Below are 21,915 nucleotides of genomic sequence, written 5' to 3'. Positions count from 1 at the left end.
GGACGTCCCCTCTCCTCTAGCCACTGAACCCCATCATATCCCTCTAGGCGGTCAGCCCCTCTAGCGGGGGGCAGCAGGGACAAACACACATACACACACAGCAGGGCTCATCCTCTCCTGCAGGGGGCAGCAGTGACACACACACACACACACACACACACACACACACACACACACACACACACACACACACACACACACACCCCCTACCTCACTCCTCTAACAGGAGCACTGCTTCAAGACCTCACCCACGGGAATTCCTTGTGGTTCTCTGTTCATCACAACGTCAGCTCAGAACAAGCTGCCAGGCTTAGGGGGGCTCCGCGGGCCAAGTCCTCGCAACTGCACCCTAAGGCTCGGCGACCCGCCGTGGGCCAGAGGCTCCGTCCATTGGGAAAAAGGCCCAAGACCACTGAAAACCAGGCGGTTCATTTACAAACCCTTCCTTTGCCTGTTAGCTTCCTGGAGAATCCAGTTTGTGCTAATAGACGAGAACCACTCCAGGGGGGTGTCTTCAAAGGGGCTGATAACCGGAGCAACTACATTATCATCCCCTAGTGTGAGCAGACCCCTGATATTAGAGGTTTTGTCTTATCCAGGCAACTCTACACCTGCTCCGAAAAATAAGTGTCCCAATTTTTCACACTTGCTATCTGGTCACCCTACCATCCCCCTCCCCCGAGGAGTTACAGACATGTTCCGTACGAGGAGAGATTAAAAACACTGGGACAGTTCAGCTTGGAATAGAGACGACTAAGGGGGGATATGCTAGAGGTCTATAAAATCATGACTGGTGGAGATCAGTGGTTTTCAACTGTTTTTCTTTTGCAGACCCCCAAAAAATTCCAAAGGGAGGTGTGGATGATTCATTTATGGATGATTATTATGCAGGGCTGCCCAGGGGGGGGGCAAGTGGGGCAATTTGCCCCAGGCCCCGGGCCTCGCAGAGGCCCCCACGAGAGTTTTTCAGGGCCCCTGGAGCGGGGTCCTTCACTTCCTCCGGGGGCCCCGGAAAACTCTCGCGGGGCCCAAGCCCCCGAAGCTTCTTCCGCTCCGGGTCTTCGGCGGCAATTCGGCGGAGGGTCCTTCCACTCCGGGACACGCCGCCGAAGTGCCCCGAAGACCCGCGGCTAGGGATCCTTCTGCCCGGGACCCACCGCCAAAGTGCCCAGGCCCTCTGAATCCTCTGGGTGGCCCTGTTATTATGGGGTAAAAATTGGGGCCAGGACAGACAGGAGAGTGGGGCGGGGACAGACGGGAGAGTGGGGCGGGGACAGACGGGAGAGTGGGGCGGGGACAGATCGGGGGGGACAGACAGGAGAGTGGGATGGGGACAGACAGGAGAGTGGGATGGGGACAGATCGGGGGGGACAGACAGGAGAGAGGGGTAATACCTCGCTGGGTACGTCTACACTGCCAATGGCAGTAGGTCTCAGAGCCTGGAACTGGGTCTGCACTACAGTGCTAGAAATAGCAGTGTAGACGGTCCCAGTCAGGCTTGCCGACCCACCCCCCTTTGCCGGGTTTGGAGCCCAAGTGGGAATGTCTAGCCCTGTAGTGCGAGCCCCATGAGCCTGAGTCAGTTGACCACATAAATTGGTCCACTCTCTAAGGATCATGTGCTAAAAGTGAGATTTTCAGACCCACCAGTCATGCTCCCCCAGCCCCCACTGGCAGACGTCCTATACAGCAAAGCCTTTGTTCCATGCAGCAGGGCATGGAGGTGAAAGGCACCAACCTTCACTCCTGCTGGCTCTGAGTGATGGTCCTTCAGCGAGGTCACATGCACCTTTCTCAGGTAGAAGAGCTGCGATGAACAAAGAGCAATAGGCTGCTATGGAGCAAACCTGGCCTGGGGCGGTCACCGTGCTGATATTTCCACACCTAGTACAACACAGAGACCATGATCTGATGCTGTCATAGCCCACTCTGCCACACCAGCGAACAGAACACCCCAAAGCCATCAGACCACAAACAAAATGTTGACCCCAGAAAAGCAGAACCACCAGATACTGCGTGAAATCCACTGGGTATTTTATGTGGAAGGCACTCGGATAGCATGGCAAGGGGTGGCAGTATAAAACCAGGAAACATAGAGATATCCGTCTTTCTTATAGTGATATAAACCTAGAATAACTCCATGGATTTTGTGGAGTTACCATGGATTTACCACTTTAAATACAACATTTTGCATTAAAAAAAAATCACACACCATATTCTTATTGGAAAATGTCATCAATTGATTGTATGTGTAAAGAAACACAGATAAAACTATGTTCATAAGAGAAATATGGACATTTTATTCTTGGTGAATAACCTCCACCGAGTCAGTTTCCTCAGGGCAGGATCTCCTTGTTCCTCAGGCTGTAGATGATGGGATTCATCACTGATGGCAGCACGGAGTAGAGAACAGCCACCATGAGATCCAGAACCGATGCTGAGCTGTAGGTGGGCTTCAGGTAGACAAAGATGGCAGTGGAAACAAACAAGGAGACCACAATGAGATGAGGGATGCAGGTGGAGAAGGCTTTATGCTGGCCCTGCTCAGAGTGGATTCTCAGCACTGTGGTGAAGATCTGAACATACAACACAATTATAAAAACAAAACAGCTTAAGCCTAAGCAAACACTCAGGATGAGTAACTCAACTTCACCAAGGTACATGTCAGAGCAGGAGAGCTTGAGCAGCTCGGGCATTTCACAGAAGAATTGATCCATCATGTTGCCTCTACAGAATCTTATTGCAAAATAAGAGACTGTCTGGTTTGGACAATGTACATGGCAGAGGGCATTGCTAGTCTCTACGCAAAAGAATAAATGGACACGAATCTGACATCAGGAATCATAACATTCAAAAACCAGAAGGAGAACACTTCAGCCTCTCTGGCCACTCAGTAACAGACTTAAAGGTGGCAATTTTGCAACAGAAAAGCTTCAAAAACAGACTCCAATGAGAAACTGCTGAACTTGAAGTGATATGCAAATAGAGACTGGGAATGGCTGAGGCATTACACCCATTGAATCTATTTCCCCATGTTAAGTATCCTCACACCTTCTTGTCCAGCTGTCTGTAATGGGCTATCTTGATTATCACTCCAAAAGTTTTTTCCTCTTAATTAATTAGCCTCTTAGAGTTGGTAGGGCAACTCCCACCTTTTCATGTTCTCTGTATGTGTGTATATATATCTCCTCACTGTATGTTCCATTCTATGCATCCGATGAAGTGGGCTGTAGCCCACGAAAGCTTATGCTCAAATAAATTTGTTAGTCTCTAAGGTGTCACAAGTACTCCTGTTCTTTTATTTTATGTTAATAATCCAGACCCCAGAAGCGGAGAGTAATTCCCATGCACCAATTGTAGGGCTTTATTTGACTGGGAAAGGAAAGAAATGGAGACAGTGTGAGGGTCTGACACCAATTCGGTGTTAGCCTTAAACCCTGCGGGGAAAAAGAACTAGGTGGCCTTCTTTATGGCAGCCAAAGTAACACCGAAGGCCCAAGTTCAGGCCCTCTGACAGAAGCTGACTATACTGACGGCCTTTACATAGAACAGTACAGGCCAGGGCCTGAACAAAACACAGCTGTACAAGCCCCTGTCAAGGCTATGACCAGAGGAGGGAAAGGGGGGCGGGAGGGAGCAATGCGAAAGGCTTAGCAACATAATAACTGCTTGTTTATGAAAAACATGATAGCCGCTTGTGAAACATGATAACTGCCTATCTGTAAAAACATGATAACTGCTTGTTGATGAAAAATAATAACGGCTTATATGAAGAAATTGCTTCTAGGAAAGGCCAACTTCCCCTATAGTTCCAGCTATCTGCCAATCAGCCAATCATATATCATCTTTGGGCATCCCATGCCCTTAACCAGAAAACCCCGGAAAAAAACAATATGTACCCTGACAAAAACAACACTCCAACTGGTGCCAAGTACCACCCATGTCGGAAACCCCCCCACCCAATAGGCACCCAATTCTCGTAAATAATGAGGGAGCTACCGGAAAAAAGGGACAGACCCCTACTCTTATTTTCGCATAAATGACGCATAAATGACCCATTCTTTGTACTATGCTTGCGGTTTGAGCGAATAAAGCAGCCTGCGTGCTGTGCTAGGTGTGGTAGTTTTCGGACTGCTACCCCAACGCGTTGGTTTGTTTTGCAATAAATTGGCCACAGGCTTGAGTCTGTGAACTAAAATCAATGCGTGGGTGACTTTTTCCACGACAACCCTGTCCATATTCCTAACCCATATCCAACAGGGACTTAATCATGCGTTTAAATTCAATGGTGCCGCTCATATGATTACATTTAAGAATGTGCTGAAGCAGCTGTGGAATCAGGGCCTCTGTCCAGACTAGTCAAAGGAAATGAGTCTTGTATTCAGAATCAGGAGTGTCTGGAGCAGATCCTCAGCTGTGTCAATTCTCGGAGCTCTAGTCGAGCTGTGTCACGTTAAATCAGCTGACGATCGGCCCCTGGATTTTCAAAGATACCGAGAGTGAAACTGATGTTTGTTCAGAGAAGCAAACCAGAGCATGTTCAAAATGTATCCAGTCAAAACGGCTCCAAGTTCAAACCCCACACACTTAAAGATGAACTGTTTGGAAATGAGTGATGGACTAAGATGTAGTCATAAAAAAATCTTTGATAAATAATGTTTACTAAGGAGAACTCATCAGAAAATTATGATCTGGACATAGACAGTCGTTAACAGGAAAAGAAGCATAATAATTTGCACAATCATCTCCATAGATTACCCATTATCTAGCTAGCTGACATAATTCACAATCAAATAGAAATCTGTCATTATGAATAAATTAGCTCTTCTCTCTCTAGAGACAAGGGTCACAGCCTACTGAGCCATTTTCATCAGAAGCCAGCAAGGGAGGTGAGGAGAAGCAGCCCTCCCTCGCACGTCTCTGTTGTCTCCCAGTCTCAGTGATTAATTGGGGAGGAGAGGGGGGGAGCCCAGGCCCACCCTCTACTCCGGGCTCCAGCCCAGGGACCCTAAAATTAGCAGCTATGGTAGCTGACTTTTTGGAAATAGTACGTGTACAATTGCCTGGGCCACTTCCCCACAGCAGCCCCCACTTCCTCAATATCTACTTCACCGTTACCTCAGGGCCTCCTTCCTTGCACCTGAAATGGTTTGTACTGCTCAGTGCCTCCAACAGCACAGCTTCCTCCTATAACTCCTGACACGCACCTCACTGACTAACTGGGAGGCTTTTAACTAGTTCCAACCAGCCCTTGATTGGCTTCAGGTGTCCCAATCAATCTAGCTATTGCCACTGCTTTCTAGAAGGATCTTAATTGGCCCCAGGTGTCTTGATTAACCTGGAGCAACTGCCATTTGGTTACCATGGTACCAGGGATTTGTTTAGCCTGGGGCTAACATACCTGTTCCTCACTACTTTACTGTAGCCATCTGGCCTTGCTCCGTCACAAAGGTTAGAACAAAATGACTGCAAACAAGAAAATTACACTGGTGTTCATGTCACTACTGAGTGCAGCCCAGAGACTTTGGGCCAGAACCGCCTCAGTATTAAACTGGTGATGCCAATGGATCATCTCTGCATTGGGGCTGGTCTAGCTGAGTTGGGAAATCTGACCCTTACTTCCCTGTCACACTCACTTTCTCCAGGGTGCTGTCAGCCAAATCTGGATCTTTGTGTGTAGATACTATTGGTGAAATCTTGATGTCCTTGAAGTGAAGTTCTAAACCACAGTGATTTCCATGGAATCCCAATTTGGCCTCGTTATCTGAGTCAGGTTTTCCTTAGGAAACTCGGGAAAAAGTTTCTCTCCAAATCAGCCTTTCCACCATAGCAAGAATGACACCGTTTTTACATATTCATTTAGGTTAAAATAATAAAAAGAGGCCCAGCTGAGGTTCTTATGTCCCTAACTTTCCATCAATAATACAATAATACCCCAACAATACACACACAATGATTTCAGTGTGTCCTAAGCCACTGCAGAAACCTCTTTTACCCCCTTTTATCATTGCAGGGAGCAAACCTTCAGCTTGCTCAGAAAACCCCATCAAAGAGATGCCATATGGGCCCCCCAAGAGAGTGCAAACATTGAAAATCCTGCCTAACCAAATGCTCACCATCTCCCCTTTGCACCTCTAGGACCTCCTGGAACAAAGAAACAAACCAAATCACCAACCAACCAGCTAAACAAAAATAATCTAAAAATCTGGCAAACAAACAAACGAAAGCACAAATAACAAATACATTGATACCTCAATCTGAGTTTTTATCCCCCAAACTAAGAAAAGCCAGAGACCCCAGTACGGACTATGCTATGGCTACGGATTTTATGGGCAAGATAGCATGGTGATGGATAGCAGGATATGATGGATAGATTCCACTCTTACTTAAATTGGTGTAAACCTATAGTTAATCCTTTTATCTTGAGTCATGTTTGTCTGGACTTTTACAAGTGTAAATACCCAATTCTGCATAAATGGTTTGCACAGTATTTTCTCCTGGAGGCAATAATGTCATCAGCTGATTGAATTCATAAGGAAACTCAGAATGAAATTGCTACTGAAGGAAAAATATGGACAGTTTATTCTTAGTGAGTAACCGCCAACCTATCCATTTACTCAGGGCACCTTTGATCTCCTGGTTTCTCCTGCTATAGATGATTGGATTCATTATTGGTGGCAACACAGAATAGAGAACAGCCACCATGAGATTCAGACCTGAGGTTGAGCTGGAGGTAGGTTTCAGGTAGGCAAAGGTAGCAGTAGAAAGGAACAAGGAGATGACAACGAGGTGAGGGAGGCAGGTGGAGAAGGCTTTTTGCCGGCCCTGCTCAGAGGGGATTCTCAGCACTGTTGTGAAGATCTGAACATACGACACAATTATGAAAACAAAGCAGCTGAAGACTAAGCACACACTAAAGACAATAACCCCAACTTCACTGAGGTATGTGTCAGAGCAGGCAAGCTTGAGTAGCTGGGGGATTTCACAGAACTGATCCACCATGTTCCCTCCACAGAAGATAATTGCAAACGTATTCCCAGTGTGCAGGGCAGAGTAGAGAAGACCACAGATCCAGGCACTGGCTGCCATTTGGACACAAGCTCTCCTGTTCATCACTCTCTCATAGTGCAGTGGTTGGCAGATCGCCACGTATCGGTCGTATGCCATGATGGTCAGTATGGCAAAATCTGCTGAAGCAAAGAAGAAGACGAGAAAGACTTGGGTGACGCATCCAGAATAAGAAATGGACCTGGTGTTCATGAGGGAATTGGCCATGGATTTGGGGGTGGTGACAGAGTTGGAGCCGAGGTCTAGGATGGACAGATTCATCAGGAAGAAGAACAGGGGGGTGTGAAGGTGGAGGTCGAGGGCTATGGTTGTGATGATGAGAAGGTTTCCCACCAGGGCTGCCAGATAAACCACCAGGAACACCACAAAGTGCAAAATCTGCAGCTCCTGAATGTCAGAGAATCCCAAGAGAAGGAACTCGGTCATTGTCGTTTGGTTGAACATTTCCTTCTTCCGAACATCATGTGATGGCTGTAGGGGGAATAAGAAGGACAATGGTCAGGATAAGAGCGACAGAGGGAATTGCCGTGATTCCCCTTCTCTTTATATCTCTTTGTATGAATGTCAAAGGTGCCCAGCACTCATCATTTACTATGACCAGGTGTTGTTAATGCTCCTCGCCTCTGATGATCCATCAGTCCTGTTATCACACTAGTGTGAATTGGGTCAGCTCCTTTAAACTCAATGGAGCTTCCCCACTTTACCCCATCTGAGGATTTGGCCCAGGGTGTGGCTTGTTAAAATGCAGTATGAAGGATGGAACAAAGCACAATCCAAACCCAGCAACTCTTGCAAAGAACGTCTCTCTCCAAGCTCATAGCTTGGCGACGAAACTGGTCTGCTAAAATGCCAGCACAGCCCGATTTCCACTTTGCAGGGCAATATCACATAGACATCACATAGACTCACCCAACATCATAAGTGGCAACTCATCGGTAATTTTTCTATCCCAAGATCTGGGCCTGGACGGCCTATAGACTGCTTCCAAATTGATTTCTGGCACCAAATCCCAGCTGCTCTTCTGCCGGCATGTAACACGGGGCTAGCAGCAGCCCTCCATTACTGCCATGTTGTTTCAATTACTCTGCACTGTGCGGTGCATTGTTGCCAGGACACTTGGGCTCTACTTTTGTCTTTGTCAGCGACCTGCTGTGTGACCTTGGGCCAGTCATTTCCCCTCTTTCTGCCTCTGTTTCCCCTCCCTCCCTTTCTCTGCCTTGGCTACTAGGACTGTAAGGTCCTTTGCAAAGGGGCTGTGCGGCAGTTTTAAAGGTATTGAGAAACCTAGTGAGGTTTTCAAAACCACTTAGGCACCCAACCCCAGGCTCCTCGGTGCTTCTGAAAATCCCACTAGGTGCCTAAATCCCTTTGAAAACATGGTCCCGTGTCTTGTTATGTGTAATTTACTCCATTTGTACTCAGCCAGCACCAGTGTGGAGTTCTGGGTTCCACTCCCAGTGAGCTCCCGTATGCCCTTGAATGGGGTCAGGATAGACAAACGTTGGCTGCTTGGTTCTACTCTAAGCCAGGGTTTAAAGGGGCTAATCTGTACAAAACATTGTGTGCGCTGGCAACTTTACTGGTTATTCAGTCGTTACTTCTGTGCAACTCTCTCGTTGAAAGAGAAATTGCCCAGACGCAACAGAATAAATGGGTTTGGAATTAAGGTCTAACCAGGCAATATTAATGTTCCCCAATTTATTTAAAGTGTATGGCAGGTTGGAAGTTTTCAGCTGTGTTCCTTTTAATGGAGATTGGTTTTCCTGCTGAACAACAACAAATCTCAGAATCTATCTGCTTCTCTCAAACATTTTGGTTTGGTTTGTAAAGAAATGAAAACTCAAAACCCAAAGAGTTTTGGGTTTGTGATTTTAAAAAATCCAGTTTTCAGCAGAAATTTTTCATTTGCCAAAAAATGAAAAAAAAAAAGATTTTGGGTTTTCAATGAAAATTTTCCTGCAGGGTGGGAAAATACCAATCAGCCGTAGGTATTGATTTAACTGAGAAAAGTCTTAATGAGTTCATATTGTAATTCATGTTTATCATCTTAATTTCCCCCTGTATGTTGATCCCCCAATATATTTAATTGAAATAACAAACTTACTGTACTGGTCTTTGTGGATTTCCCCCCTAAAGATGACGCATGCAGTCATCCAGCTCCAGGATTCTCTGTTCAATATCCATCTGCATACTAGAATCTAGAAGATGAAGGCACAAGTATCTGAGAATCCTTCACCCCTCAATCTGAGACTGAACTGACACAACTGGATTCACACCTGTTGTTCTCTACAGATGACCTGTGTGGAGCTGGCTTTGAGTTGCATTACCGTTAAAGGACTGATGCTGTGGGAAGGAGATTTATCCAGGCCTATTTCCTAAGGGCTAGTGGGACTCACTCCCTGGAGCTCTGCACAGCTCAGCAGCAGAGGCCCAGAGGCAAGTGCATAGATGCCTAGGTGATAAAGCTAAAAAGGGCCATTCTGGTCCTCTAGTCTGACCCCCACAGTTCCCTGATTCCAGCCCAACTTCTGCGTTATCTGTGGGCCAGGATTACAAAGAGGGAGACAGGTACCTACTGGGAATTATCAATGCTCCTAAGTGAGCTAGGTGGCTAAACCCCATGGTCATTCAGTGGGAGTTAGGTGCCTAACCTGCTGAGATGCTATTGTAAATCCCAATAGGCTCCTATCTCCTTCTTGAGGTTCCTAAACTCCTTTGTAATTCTGGCTTCACGTCTATATTGTTAATTTCCATGGCCTGGGCTTGTCCTGAATTTCAGAAAACGAGGGTTGGGGGTTGCAAAGGAGCCTATGGGATTAAGGCACGTACATCTTGGGATCCTAACTCCCTTAGACTCCCTTGAGAATCCCAGCCTGAAATGATAACAAGTAGAGCCAGGCATCTAGAGAGAGGAGGTCAAGATGCCAGGCACTCCTGTGATCTAAGCCCAGCTATGTATCTATATCAGCTCAACTCTCTGTGCCTCACTTTACCAAAATCTGGAGGATTATAACTGAGGCTGGCTGAATAATTCATAGTGAATGACTTATTTAGAGATGATCTATGATTCAGTTCTGTTTGAGCTCTTAATGAGTTTTCATAGATCTTGGTGAAATATTTGCCCGCCCCACCAGAATTTTCCCATTTTCCACAGGAGTCCAGTGCCCTGGGCCAGCGCCAGATACTGCGCTACCCACAGGCTGTAACAATAGGGGTGTGATGTGGAGATCTGCCCCCAGTGCAGCAGCTGCAGCATCATCTGCCTGAGTCTGCAGAGAGCCTGAGACAATGGCTCTGAGAGGGGGGAACTGCTCCAGGCACCTCCATGGGTTCCAACTCCTGACCACTGTTTTGGAGAATCCTACCCACCTCACCCCATGAGGAGGCTCTGTCTGCAGGAGGAGGGGAGGAGCACGGCTTTCCCTACCCCTTCAATCAAGGGATACAGCCTAGGTGTGGAGGTGAAGACTGGGGTGATCACGGCTGCCCCATGCCTGTCTGTGGGCACCTTGCTGATCCCAAGGGGTGGGGGAGAGTCACCTGCTGCCTCTTCTGGGAGGGAACAGGGGTCCCCTGCCACTTTCCCAGCTTCTCTTTCCCATGCGTCACCTGGGGTGTCTGGATCCAGCCCTGAGAGTCAGCTGAGCTTTATGGGAATAAAGGTGCCTCTTTCCTCAGGCTCCTGGGAACAGCCCTGCTCAGAGCAGTGACTCCTGGAGGGACCAGCCCCAGCTGCTGTAGGTGGAGAAGGGACCACCTCCGCCCCACCCCACCTGCAATAATTGGTATGTTGGATATTAAGCCAAACTGGAGGAGAAAATAATGAGGGGATGAACTCTTTGTCACGGAGTCATCGGGGCGATGCTCTGGAACTGCTCCCTACGAAGCCAGTCAGGACTCTGAGGGAGTCTCCTCTCTCTGAGCAGACTGTCTCCAGGGCAAGAACCTTCCACAGCTTCCACCTTCCTTGGAGCATTCAGCATCCCCTTCCACACCATGCACTTCCCACAGCGAGTCCGCCCGGGCAGATCCAAATCAGCATTTATACCCGCAAAAGGAAAAGGGTCAGAGACCTCATCGAGTCCATTGGGAACTTGATTATAGCTATTCATTGTAGGTGGAAGGTGCTGAGATGGTGTGATGGTGGGTGGCAATACAGGATAGATAGATTCTGATCTTATTTATACAGTTGTAAATATACAATAAGTCCATTGTCTTGACTCTGCATTTTTACCAGTGTAAATGCCCCTTTCTGCATAAGCAGATTTCAAAACATGTTTTCAATAATGTTTTCATTTGATTATATTTAAAAAGAAACACAGAAAGAAATCACGATCAAAGACGAAAGATGGACAGTTCATTTTTGGTGAACAACTTTGGTGAAGTTTCCTCATTCCAGCTTTGATCTCCTTGTTCCTCATGCTGTAGATGATCGGATTCATCATTGGAGGCATCACAGACTAGAGAACAGCCACCATGAGATCCAGCCCTGATGTTGAGCTGGAGGTGGGTTTCAGGTAGACAAAGGCTATAGTGAAGAACAACAAGGAGACCACAGTGAGGTGAGGGAGGCAGGTGGATAGAGCTTTATGCCGGCCCAGCTCAGAGGGGATTCTCAGCACTGTGGTGAAGATCTGAACATACGACACAACTATAAAAACAAAGCAGCTGAAGGCTAAGCATGTACTAAAGACAATAACCCCAGTTTCACGGAGGTATGAGTCAGAGCAGGCGAGCTTGAGAAGCTGGGGGATTTCGCAGAAAAACTGATCCACCATGTTGCCTCCACAGAAAGATAGTGCAAATGTGTTCCCGGTGTGCAGTGCAGTGTAGACAAAAATAGATATCCAGGCACTGGCTGCCATCTGGATGCAAGCTCTCCTGTTCATCACTCTCTCACAGTGGAGTGGTTGGCAGATGGCGACGTATCGGTCATACGCCATGACGGTGAGTAAGGCAATATCTGTTGAAGAAAAGAGCATAAAGAAAAAGACTTGTGTGACACATCCAGAATAGGAAATTGACTTGGTGTTCATGAGGGAGTTGGCCATGGATTTGGGGACTGGGACTGAAATGGAGCCGATGTCTAGAATGGACAAATTCATCAGGAAGAAGTACATGGGGGTGTGAAGATGGTGGTCAAAAGCAACAGCTGTGATGATGAGAAGATTCCCCACCAGGGCTGCCAGGTAAATCACCAGAAACACCACAAAGTGCAAAATCTGCAGCTCCCGAACGTCAGAGAATCCCAGGAGAAGGAACTCGGTCACGGTGGTTCGGTTGGACATTTCCCTCTCCATTCGTTGTGTCCTGCCTGTGGATGGAAGGACAAGGGCAATGGGCAAGATTAGACTGACAGAGAAAATGATCTAATTCTCTCTCCTTAGTATCCCATGGTGGGAATGTCAATGGTGCATAGTTCTTGTCACTTCCACTGAGAGTGCTCCTTACCCCTGAGAGTCAGAGCACTAGTGAGATGCATTGTCACATCGCTGAATACTGGATTATCCCCTTTAAAGCTAAGGGAGGTGGGACAGTTTACACCATCTGAGGATCTGACCAATGCAGTATTAAGGCTGGAATAAAGTATAACACAAATAAAACATTTCTAGCCAATATGGTTCCCTATTCTGAGAAACAGAAGGCTCTAAATTTGCCCGTGAAATGTAAATACTAACATGGCTAATACTGATAGCAATGCTGAAATAGGGATTCCCACTTTCCAGAGAAGTTTAACATTGACTCACCCAGCCTCCTACGTGGCAGCTTTTCTGTAATGATTCCACCCCAAGACCATGTAAATGGCCAACTACTGATTTACACATTGATTTGTGGCAACAGAAGTGTAAAAGTATAATTAGGCAGGCCAGATAAGAATGCGAAAAGCAACTAACAAAAGACACAAAAGTTAAGCAATTTTTCTTAAGTATTTCAGAAGCAGGAAGATTGCCAAAGAATGAGTGGGGTCGCTGGATGGTCAAGGTGCAAAAGGAGCTCTCAGGGAAGACAAGGCCGTTGCAAGGAAGCTAAATGAATTCTTCGCATCAGTCTTTACTGTAGAGGATTTGAGGGAGATTCCCACACAAGAGCCATTCTTTTTAGGTGACAAATCTGAGGAACTGTCCCAGATTGCGGTCTCAGTAGAGGAGGTTTTGGAACAAATTGATAAATTAAACAGTAATAAATCTCCAGGTCCAGATTGTAGTCACCGAAGAGTTCTGAAGGAACTGAAATATGAAATCGCAAAAACTACTAAATGTGGTAAATAAACCAACACTTAAATCAGCCTCTGGACCAGATGACTGCAGGGTAGCTAATCTAATGTGATCCAGTTAATATAACGTACTTGGACTTTCAGGAAGCTTTCGACAAAGTCCCACACTAACAGCTCTTCAATGAAGTTAGCAGTCATGGGATAAGAGGGAAGGTCCTCTCCTGAATTAGTAACTTGCTAAAAGATAGGGAACAAAGGGTAGGAATAAATATTCAGTATTCACAATGGAGAGAGGTAAATAGCTGTGCTCCACAAGGATCTTCCCTGAGACCTGTGCTGTTCAACATATTCATAAATGGAGTGAACAGTGAGGTGGTAAAATTTGCACAGAATACAAAATTACTCAGGATTGTTACGTCCAAAGCACACTGTGAAGAGCTGCAAAGGGATCTCACAAAACTGGGTGAATGGGCAATCAAATGGCAGATGGAATTCAATATTGATAAATGCATAGTAATGCACATCGGAAAACAAAATCCTAATTAAACATAAAAAAAATGATGGTGTCTACTTTAGCTATTACTACTCAAGAAAGATCTTGCAGTCATTGTGGTTTGTTCTCTGAAAACATCTGCTCGATGTTCAGTAGCAGTGAAAAAAGCTAATAAGATGTTAGGAACCATTAGAAAAGGGATAGATAATAAAGCTGAAAATATAATGCCGGCATATAAATCCATGGTACGCTCATAGCTTGAATATTGTGTGCAGTTGTGTTTGCCTCATCTTAAAAAAAAAAGATATATTTGAATTCGAAAAGATATAGAGAAGAACAAAAATGCTTAGGGGCATGGAACACCTTCCATATGAGGAGATATAAAGAGACTAGAGCTTAGAAAAGAGATGACTAAGGGGGAATATGATAAATGTCTATAAAATCATGCATGTTCTGGAAAGAGTGAACAGGAAATTGGTGTTTACCCCTTCACAGAACAGAAGGACCAGGCATCACCCAATGAAATAAATAGGCAGTAGGTTTAAAACAAACAAAAGGAAGAATTTCTTCAACCAATGCACAGTCAACTTGTTGAACTCATTGCCAGGGGATTTTGTGAGGGCTGAAAGTATAACTGGGTTAAAAAAAGAATTAGACAAGTCCATGAAGGATAGGTCAATCAATGGCTAAGAGCCAAGATGGTCAGGATGCAACCCCATGCTTTGGGTGTTCCTAAACCTCTGTTTGCCAGAAGCTGGGGATGGGCGACAGGAAATGGACCATTTGATAATTGCCCTGTTCTGTTCATTCCCTCTGAAGCTTCAGGCACCAGCCACTGTCACGGACAGGAAACTGGGCTAGATGGACCATTGGTCTGAGCCAGTGCGGCTGTTCTTATGTTCTTATTATTTAAGGTGCCAAATCCCACTGCATTTCCATCTCTGAGTGATGACAGACTAGTAGCATCCCTCTATTACTGTGCTGTATCCTTTCCCTTTGTGACTTTATGTCTGTACAGGCAGGAGACTTGGGTTCTGTTCTTGTTTCTGCCACTGACCTGCTGTGTGACCTTGGGCCAGTCACTTCCCCTCCCTGTACCACTGATTCCCCACACCCCTTTCTCTGGCTTGTCTTCTAGGACTGGGAGCTGTGGGGTGGATGGCCAGTGTCTTACTATGCGTATGTTCTGAGCATGTCTTGGCAGCATTGCCGCTTAGCTGGCTGCAGTGTGGGACAGAGACTACAGTGGCGATGTCCTAGGGCATGGTCAAGATGGAAAGGTTTTGGCTGGGAGCTTTGACTCTGTGTTTTCGCTTCAAGGCGTTAGTATGTTTAAAATATATTCTGGCTGTTAACTTCGCTTCTCACTCAGATTAACCAGCCTGCAACTACCCATTTGTAACAGAAATAGAGGATGGGGCAGAGGGACTTGGGGATGAAATTTTAATATGAATAGAAAATATTATTTTTCTGCATCCTAGCACAAATCTAAGTTTCCAATTAAGGGCAATCAGACTTTTTTGGCTTTAATTATCTCAAAGGAAAATTGGGTTTTCAATTGAACACATGTTGATGGAAAATCTCTGCTATCCTCCATAAGTATTTTGTTTTTCAAGGATAGCAGAGGCTAAAACTCTTCAGTTTTCAACAGCTCTTACCTAAAATTGTCTTGTTCTCACTTCCCAGAATGACAAAAAATGTTTGGGTTTTCCCAATTTCAATGAAAAGTCTATTTTTGTTGCAACAAAATATGCAAATAAATAAGTCTGACTGGTACCAGATTAAATTGATAGTAAAAGTCTTCAAGAGTTCTGACTCTCATACAAATTTGTGTTCTTAAATCTGCCCTTTATATTAATACACCAACATATTCAGTTGAAAAAGCAAACTTACGATGCAGATTTTTGTGGAATTTCTCACAGCTAGCGAAGCATTTGATCCTCCAGGGTTGTGATTATTTTGTCATTATTGATCGGTCTGTCTGAAGTTGCGTATTTTAGGTCGACTTACCTGGCTGTGAGGACGGCGGCGAGTTGACCGCTGCTGCTCCGCCGTCAACTCCGCTTCCGCCTCTTGCCGCGGTGGATTTCCGGAGTCGACGGCAGAGCGATCAGGGGTCAATTTTATTGCGTCTTCACTAGACGCGATAAGTCGATCCCCAATAGATCGATTGCTACCCGCTGATCCGGCGGGTAGTGAAGACGTGCCCTTAGTTCTTTGTCCCATGGGATTAATTACAAGAATGTAACTTTTAAAGGTTATGTTGTGATTCATTCCCACCAGGGCAGAAGTTTGGAAGAATTCAGTGTTGCTAAGATTTTCTCTATCTGAGCTTCAGTTTGTATTGGGATGAATGATCCAAATTCTCTTGCTTGTTTTCTCAGCAATTGCATTTTTTCTTACCTCAAACAACCCTGAAGGCGCATTAGGCTGCAGGTGCAATGCTGCATGACATTTTAAGATGTTTAATTCATACTGGTTGCAGGTATGGCAGAGAGGCTCAACAAACATAAACGCCCAGATCCCCGATGGTGTAAATTGACATACTGCTGTGGAGCTGGGCCAATTTACATGAGCTGAACATCTGAAGTGTGAAACGTAGTGTGATGTTTATTCCTCCATCTGAGTTCTCATGGTTTAACACCCAAATCCTGTTTTAATATTCCAAGCTGATGGTTAATAGGCAGAAAGCTGCGAGATGTGTACCCAGCTGGTAAATGAACTGATTAATATGGGGGCATAGCAGCACCAGTATAGTCAAAGTTGCATCATGACTACAGTTTAAAAGGTGACCGTTCTAAGAACACTATCATTGACATGCTTTCTTTTAACTTGGTGCTTTGACATTTGATGGTCTTTAGCTGGGTTCAAGGTAGGGTTAGTGACCCAAATTTAGGGTCATTTGAGCTAAGAGTTGCAGAGATAAAAGTCCTGGGGGAAAAGCAATTTCTCCCAAAAGTCTTTTGAGTGAGGGGGTTGCAGAGAGAAAACGTTTCTAGGGCTGTTTTTGTGCACAGTGCTGGAGCTCAGACCATTAATGTGATATGGGTCAAAAAGGTCTCAATCTGCCCAGTTTATTCCCTCAGGCTTCGAATCCCTCACTGTATTTAAGGAAAGGTTCCCTGTGAACAGTCCGTACGCACCAAGACAGAGATAGGGCCCTGGCTTTCCATTCCAGCCATGTTATGTGCTTTAAAGCTTAACTCTTGTAAGTGCTCTAAAATCCAAATGGTCGCTCGGATTGCTTTCATAGAATCATAGAATCTTAGAATCATAGAATATCAGGGTGGGAAGGGACCTCAGGAGGTCGTCTAGTCCAATCCCCTGCTCAAAACAGGACCAATTCCCAACTAAATCATCCCAGGCAGGGCTTTGTCAAGCCTGACCTTAAAAACCTCTAAGGAAGGAGATTCCACCACCTCCCTAGGTAACCCATTCCAGTGCTTCACCACTTTCCTAGTGAAAAAGTTTTTCCTAATATCCAACCTAAACCTCCCCCACTGCAACTTGAGACCATTACTCCTTGTTCTGTCATCTGCTACCACTGAGAACAGTCTAGATCCATCCTCTTTGGAACCCCCTTTCAGGTAGTTGAAAGCAGCTATCAAATCCCCCCTCATTCTTCTCTTCCACAGACTAAACAATCCCAGTTCCCTCAGCCTCTCCTCATAAGTCATGTGCTCCAGACCTTTAATCATTTTTGTTGCCCTCCGCTGGACTCTTTCCAATTTTTCCACAGCCTTCTTGTAGTGTGGGGCCCAAAACTGGACACAGTACTCCAGATGAGGCCTCACCAATGCCGAATAGAGGGGAATGATCATGTCCCTCAATCTGCTGGCAATGCCCCTACTTATACAGCCCAAAATGCCGTTAGCCTTCTTGGCAACAAGAGCACACTGTTGACTCATATCCAGCTTCTCATCCACTGTAACCCCTAGGTCCTTTTCTGCAGAACTGCTGCCTAGCCATTCAGTCCCTAGTGTGTAACAGTGAATGGGATTCTTCCGTCCTAAGTGCAGGACTCTGCACTTGTCCTTGTTGAACCTCATCAGGTTTCTTTTGGCCCAATCCTCTAATTTGTCTAGGTCCCCCTTTTCAAGTTTGGTGTGTCTCATGGTGGGATAGGGCAGCGTTAGTGTTCCAAATCTGGGGTCATTGCACCACGGCGTTCCTGAGTTGTAGCTGTCTACCCCACTTCCCTTTTGCTGCCTTGAACCATGAAACGGAGAGGTCCTGATGAGTGGTTGAATCACAGAGATCGCTGAGAAGGACAGCTGTGAATTCACCCTTCAGTCAACGGAACTAGGGAGCAGTTAATCACAAGCACCCCCACAAATGGAGTCCTGGAACTCATGGCAGGATGACAGCTGGCTCTTCAATCCTTGCCCTTAGCGATTCCCTGCCAAGGGCCCATATGCCGCAAGCTGCTATGGACCGTCGCTGGGCTGCTGGGCAGAGTCTTCAGATTTGTCACCTGTGACCACGACTCAGCGTCCTTCCTTTCACCCCTGCCCTGAGAGAGCCCTGTGCAGCCCCCTCCCCCATCACACCCTGCCCTCAATGACCCCTGTGCAGCCCCTCCCCTTCATGCCCTGCCCCAATGACCCCTGCCCAGCCCATTCCCATCCACACTCTGCCCTCAGTGACCCCTGTGCATCCCCCTCCCCCTCACACCTTCACATCAGTGACCCTCCCCTTATACCCTGCCCTCAGTGTCCCCTGTGCAGCCCACTCCCCCTCGTATCCCTGGTCCCATCCCCCTCCTGGGTCTCAGGTTATGAAGGGGCGGCCATAGCATGCATGGAGACAGCTGGGGCAGCCTCGGCATAAGTCTCATTCCCTTATTCCCACCACCTAGACATTGGTGCAATACAAGGTAAACTGAGGCACACACAGCATTCATGCAATACAGTAAGATTCACATAGGCTCACATACAATATAACATGGGGAAATCCCCACTTTGTCCCATCTCGCCCCCCTTCGAGACTGAACTGAGTGGGGTCACTTCAGCTGGTGACCTGGGGAAGTTCAGGCCCCCTTCCCTGGGACAAAGCATCAGCCATAACATTTGCCCACCGCTTAACGTGGACCACCTCCATCTCCTAATCCTGGGAGACAGACTCCACCTCAGGAGCTTGGCTTTGGCCCCCTCATCGGGTGCAGCCACGGCAGGGCGAGTGGTCCAGGTACACCGTGAAGCGCCGCCCAAATAGATCCGGCTGCAGCCTTTTAAGAGCCCACTCCATGGCCAGGCATTCCTTCTCTATGGCTGCATAGCCCTGCTCCCAGGGCAGCAGCTTCCTCCTCAGGTACATGACGGGGTGTTTCTCCCTCTTTGCATTGGCCTGCGCCGGCTCCGCGCCCAGTCCTGTGTCTGGGGCATCGGTGAACACCATAAAGGGCTTGTCAAAGTCTGGGTTTCCCAACACCGGGCCCTTGACCAGATCCTCCTTCAGCGTGCAGAGAGCCCTCTGGCACTGCCCGGTCCAGACCAGCTTGTCTGGCTTCCCCTTCCTGCATAGCTCAGTGATGGGAACTGACACAGAGCTAAAGTGGGGCACAAACCTCTGGTTGTGCCCCCCGCCCCCCGCCAATAAAGGCCTGGGCCTGTTTCTTAGTCTGGGGAGCAGCCAGTCTCTGATCGCCCCCACCTTGGCCAGCTCTGGTTTTAATCATCCATTTCCCACCTTGTGGCCCAGGTACGACACCTCTGCCATCCCCACCTTGCACGTCCCAACTTTTGCAGTCAGCCCTGCATCCACCTCCAGTGGAGGTGACTCAGCCCCCTCTTCACCTGGGACACATGGTCCTCCCAGGTCTGACTAATGACACCAATATAATCCATGTATGGTAGGGTAAAATTCTCCATCCACCTCAGTAACTGATTCACCTGGTGCTGGCAGGTGACTGGTGCCTCCTTGAGGCTGAAAGGTAGGACCAGGGACTTGTACAGCCCCAGAGGGGTGACAAAAGCAGGTTTCAACCTGGCATCTGGATCTAAAGACACCTGCCAGTAGCCTTTGGTGAAATCCCTGGTCATGAGGTACTGAGTCTCCCGCCCGCAACTTATCTAGGATCTCATCAGGCCTAGGTATGGGCAGGCACCAGATATGGTGATGGCATTGAGCTTCCGATAGGCCACAGAGAATCGGATAGACCCGTCTTTCCTGGAGACGAGCACCATGGGAGAGGCCCCCATGCCCATGAAGACCCATGAGCTCAGCGAGCTTTCCCCGGAAAGTCAGCACATGGTCCACCACTGATTTTCCATCGGGGGAGGCCTTCCCCGCCCATCAGTCCCTCACCAAGCCCAAGGCCACCTTCTGAACAGGCTCCTCTAGGACAGGCAGGTGTCCCAAGGCTGCTTTCCCCTTGTCCCAGGCCATTTGCCCCTCTGGACAAGGCAGCCCTGCTTGGCAGCTGTCCCACCCTGGCTGTGGTTCCCCACACTCAACTGGGGTCTCCGACCCCCCTGGGCTCAGCTTTGCCCCTGCTAGCCCAGTGAGGGCAGGCAGCGACCCCGCGGCTTTGCTCACAGCACCAGAACTAGCGTAAGCCACCTCCCTCGTGTGTGGGGGCGGGGGGGCATCTCTCTGTCCCACTCAGCTCAAGGGCTCTGGTTACAGACAGGCAGGTATCCTGAGCCCAGCGGCTCCTCCTGCCAGCCAGCCAGATCATTTGTATTTTCACGGACTGCTTCACTCTCAGCCAATTGGTTCCCTGGATTCAAATTCAAATCCTCGGCCCTTACAGGAGCAGGGCCTGTATCCTGTCCCAAAGAGACACAGTTCATTCCTCAACAGGACCTCACAGCCGGTATCCTGGAGAACCCCAACTACCAGCCAGCCCAACCCCTCCTGTGTCATAGGCAGGGCGAGGGGCTTCATCCCTGGGACCTTCACCCAGGTCACACAGCCCCTTAGCATCTCATGAGGCTGCACCACACGGGGTCTGACAACAGTTCTCTCTGTCCCTGGATCTCGCCATCCCAGGAATGTCTCCCCAAAGACCACCACCTTCCACTCCCACTGGGGGTCTGAGGGTCCTCAGCCCAGAAGACTCCAGGCAGGCATATATGCTGGGGCTGGGAGTTAGAGCCAGTCGGCCACCCCACCCATCTGGTTTAACAGCTCTATGGCCTTGGGACCCAGGAAGGGGGCTAGATGCCGGAGCCTTTCCTCAGGGCCAGCCTGGTTCCAATTGCCAGCCTTCCCAAAGGCCGTGAGACAGGCATCTATAGCTCCCCGCTCCTTAACCTGGGGCAGCAATTTAGTGTCGAGGTTCCCTGCTGAATTGGCACCCTGGGGTCCATCCCCACTCACCCCTCGGCGGGTCCTTCTGCCTCTCAACTCGGCCATAACCAGTTCATGCTACCTCTGTCTCTCCTGCTGTTCTGCTTCATGCCTTCCCTACCGCTCATGGTCCTCTCACTCCTTCAATCGGCGCTGCAATTCCCTCCGTCTCAGATCCACCGACGGGGAATCCGGTGGAGACCCCTGGCTGGTCGGGGACACGGGTCTCCAGAATGCCAGGTTGCTCCCGGCCTCTCTCATGCCCCCAGCTGGATCAGGAGATGATGCAGGTCTTGGGGTTGCCTGACTGCTCCCAGCCTCTCTCGCGGCCCAAGGTGGGTCAGAAACCAGTGTGGGCCCTGGGGCTGCCTGGCTCCTCCCAGCCTCTCTCGTGCCCCCAGCTGGGTCAGGAACCAGCTCCTTAGAGCGATCCTCCTCTTCCAACTGAGCAATCAGCTGTGCCTTAGCGAGCTTTCCAATGCACCGCCCTCTCTCTGCACAGCTCTGCAATGTCCTTCTTAAGGAGGTGGTTATAGGCCATCTCCACGCTGCTCCCAAGTGGTCACAGACTCACAGGCTGTGCTCTCTCTGCTCCCCACAGTCCCTGGGAGGAACCCTTCAGTGTGACAGGCCTTCCTGGGGGTCCACTCTTTCTCAGGGTTAAGCTGTAGGCTCCTGCACCTTCTGAAGCCACACCTCTATGAGCCTTCAGCCTGCCTGTCTCTCTTAAAAGCCTGCAGCTGGATCTATTTAAGTGGCGCTTCACTTGTACCTGGACCACACACCCTGCCGTGGCTGCATCAGATAAGAGGGACCAACATCAAGCCCTGAGGTGGAGTCTGCCATC

The 21,915-nt window shown here is 48.1% G+C and overlaps 2 protein-coding genes and 1 pseudogene across 2 annotated transcripts in view; 1 reads left to right on the top strand and 2 right to left on the bottom strand.

The window, feature by feature from the left end:
- LOC135975479 (uncharacterized) overlaps positions 1 to 21,915 on the top strand; it is a 500,168-nt gene that overhangs the window by 328,168 nt on the left and 150,085 nt on the right. The gene's annotated exons all lie outside the window — the stretch shown is intronic.
- LOC112061153 (olfactory receptor 14A16-like) lies at positions 6,352 to 9,554 on the bottom strand. The gene is made up of 2 exons (XM_024113855.3): positions 9,173 to 9,554; positions 6,352 to 7,539 (listed from the first exon to the last, which is right to left on the bottom strand). The coding sequence occupies exon 2, from the start codon at positions 7,510 to 7,512 to the stop codon at positions 6,556 to 6,558; it is 957 nt and encodes a 318-aa protein (XP_023969623.2). The 5' UTR covers positions 7,513 to 7,539; positions 9,173 to 9,554; the 3' UTR covers positions 6,352 to 6,555.
- On the bottom strand, positions 11,236 to 12,761 carry LOC135975216 (olfactory receptor 14A16-like; annotated as a pseudogene).

Source organism: Chrysemys picta, chromosome 13 (genome assembly GCF_011386835.1).
Source record: "Chrysemys picta bellii isolate R12L10 chromosome 13, ASM1138683v2, whole genome shotgun sequence".
Classification (NCBI taxonomy): Eukaryota; Metazoa; Chordata; order Testudines; family Emydidae; genus Chrysemys; species Chrysemys picta.
The sequence above is the reverse complement of the archived record's forward strand: the minus strand, read 5'-3'. Positions and strand labels throughout refer to the sequence as shown.

Coding starts and splice junctions, on each gene's coding strand:
- LOC112061153 (XM_024113855.3), bottom strand. CDS start 7,512: ATGTTCAACCAAACGACAATGACCGAGTTCCTTCTCTTGGGATTCTCT.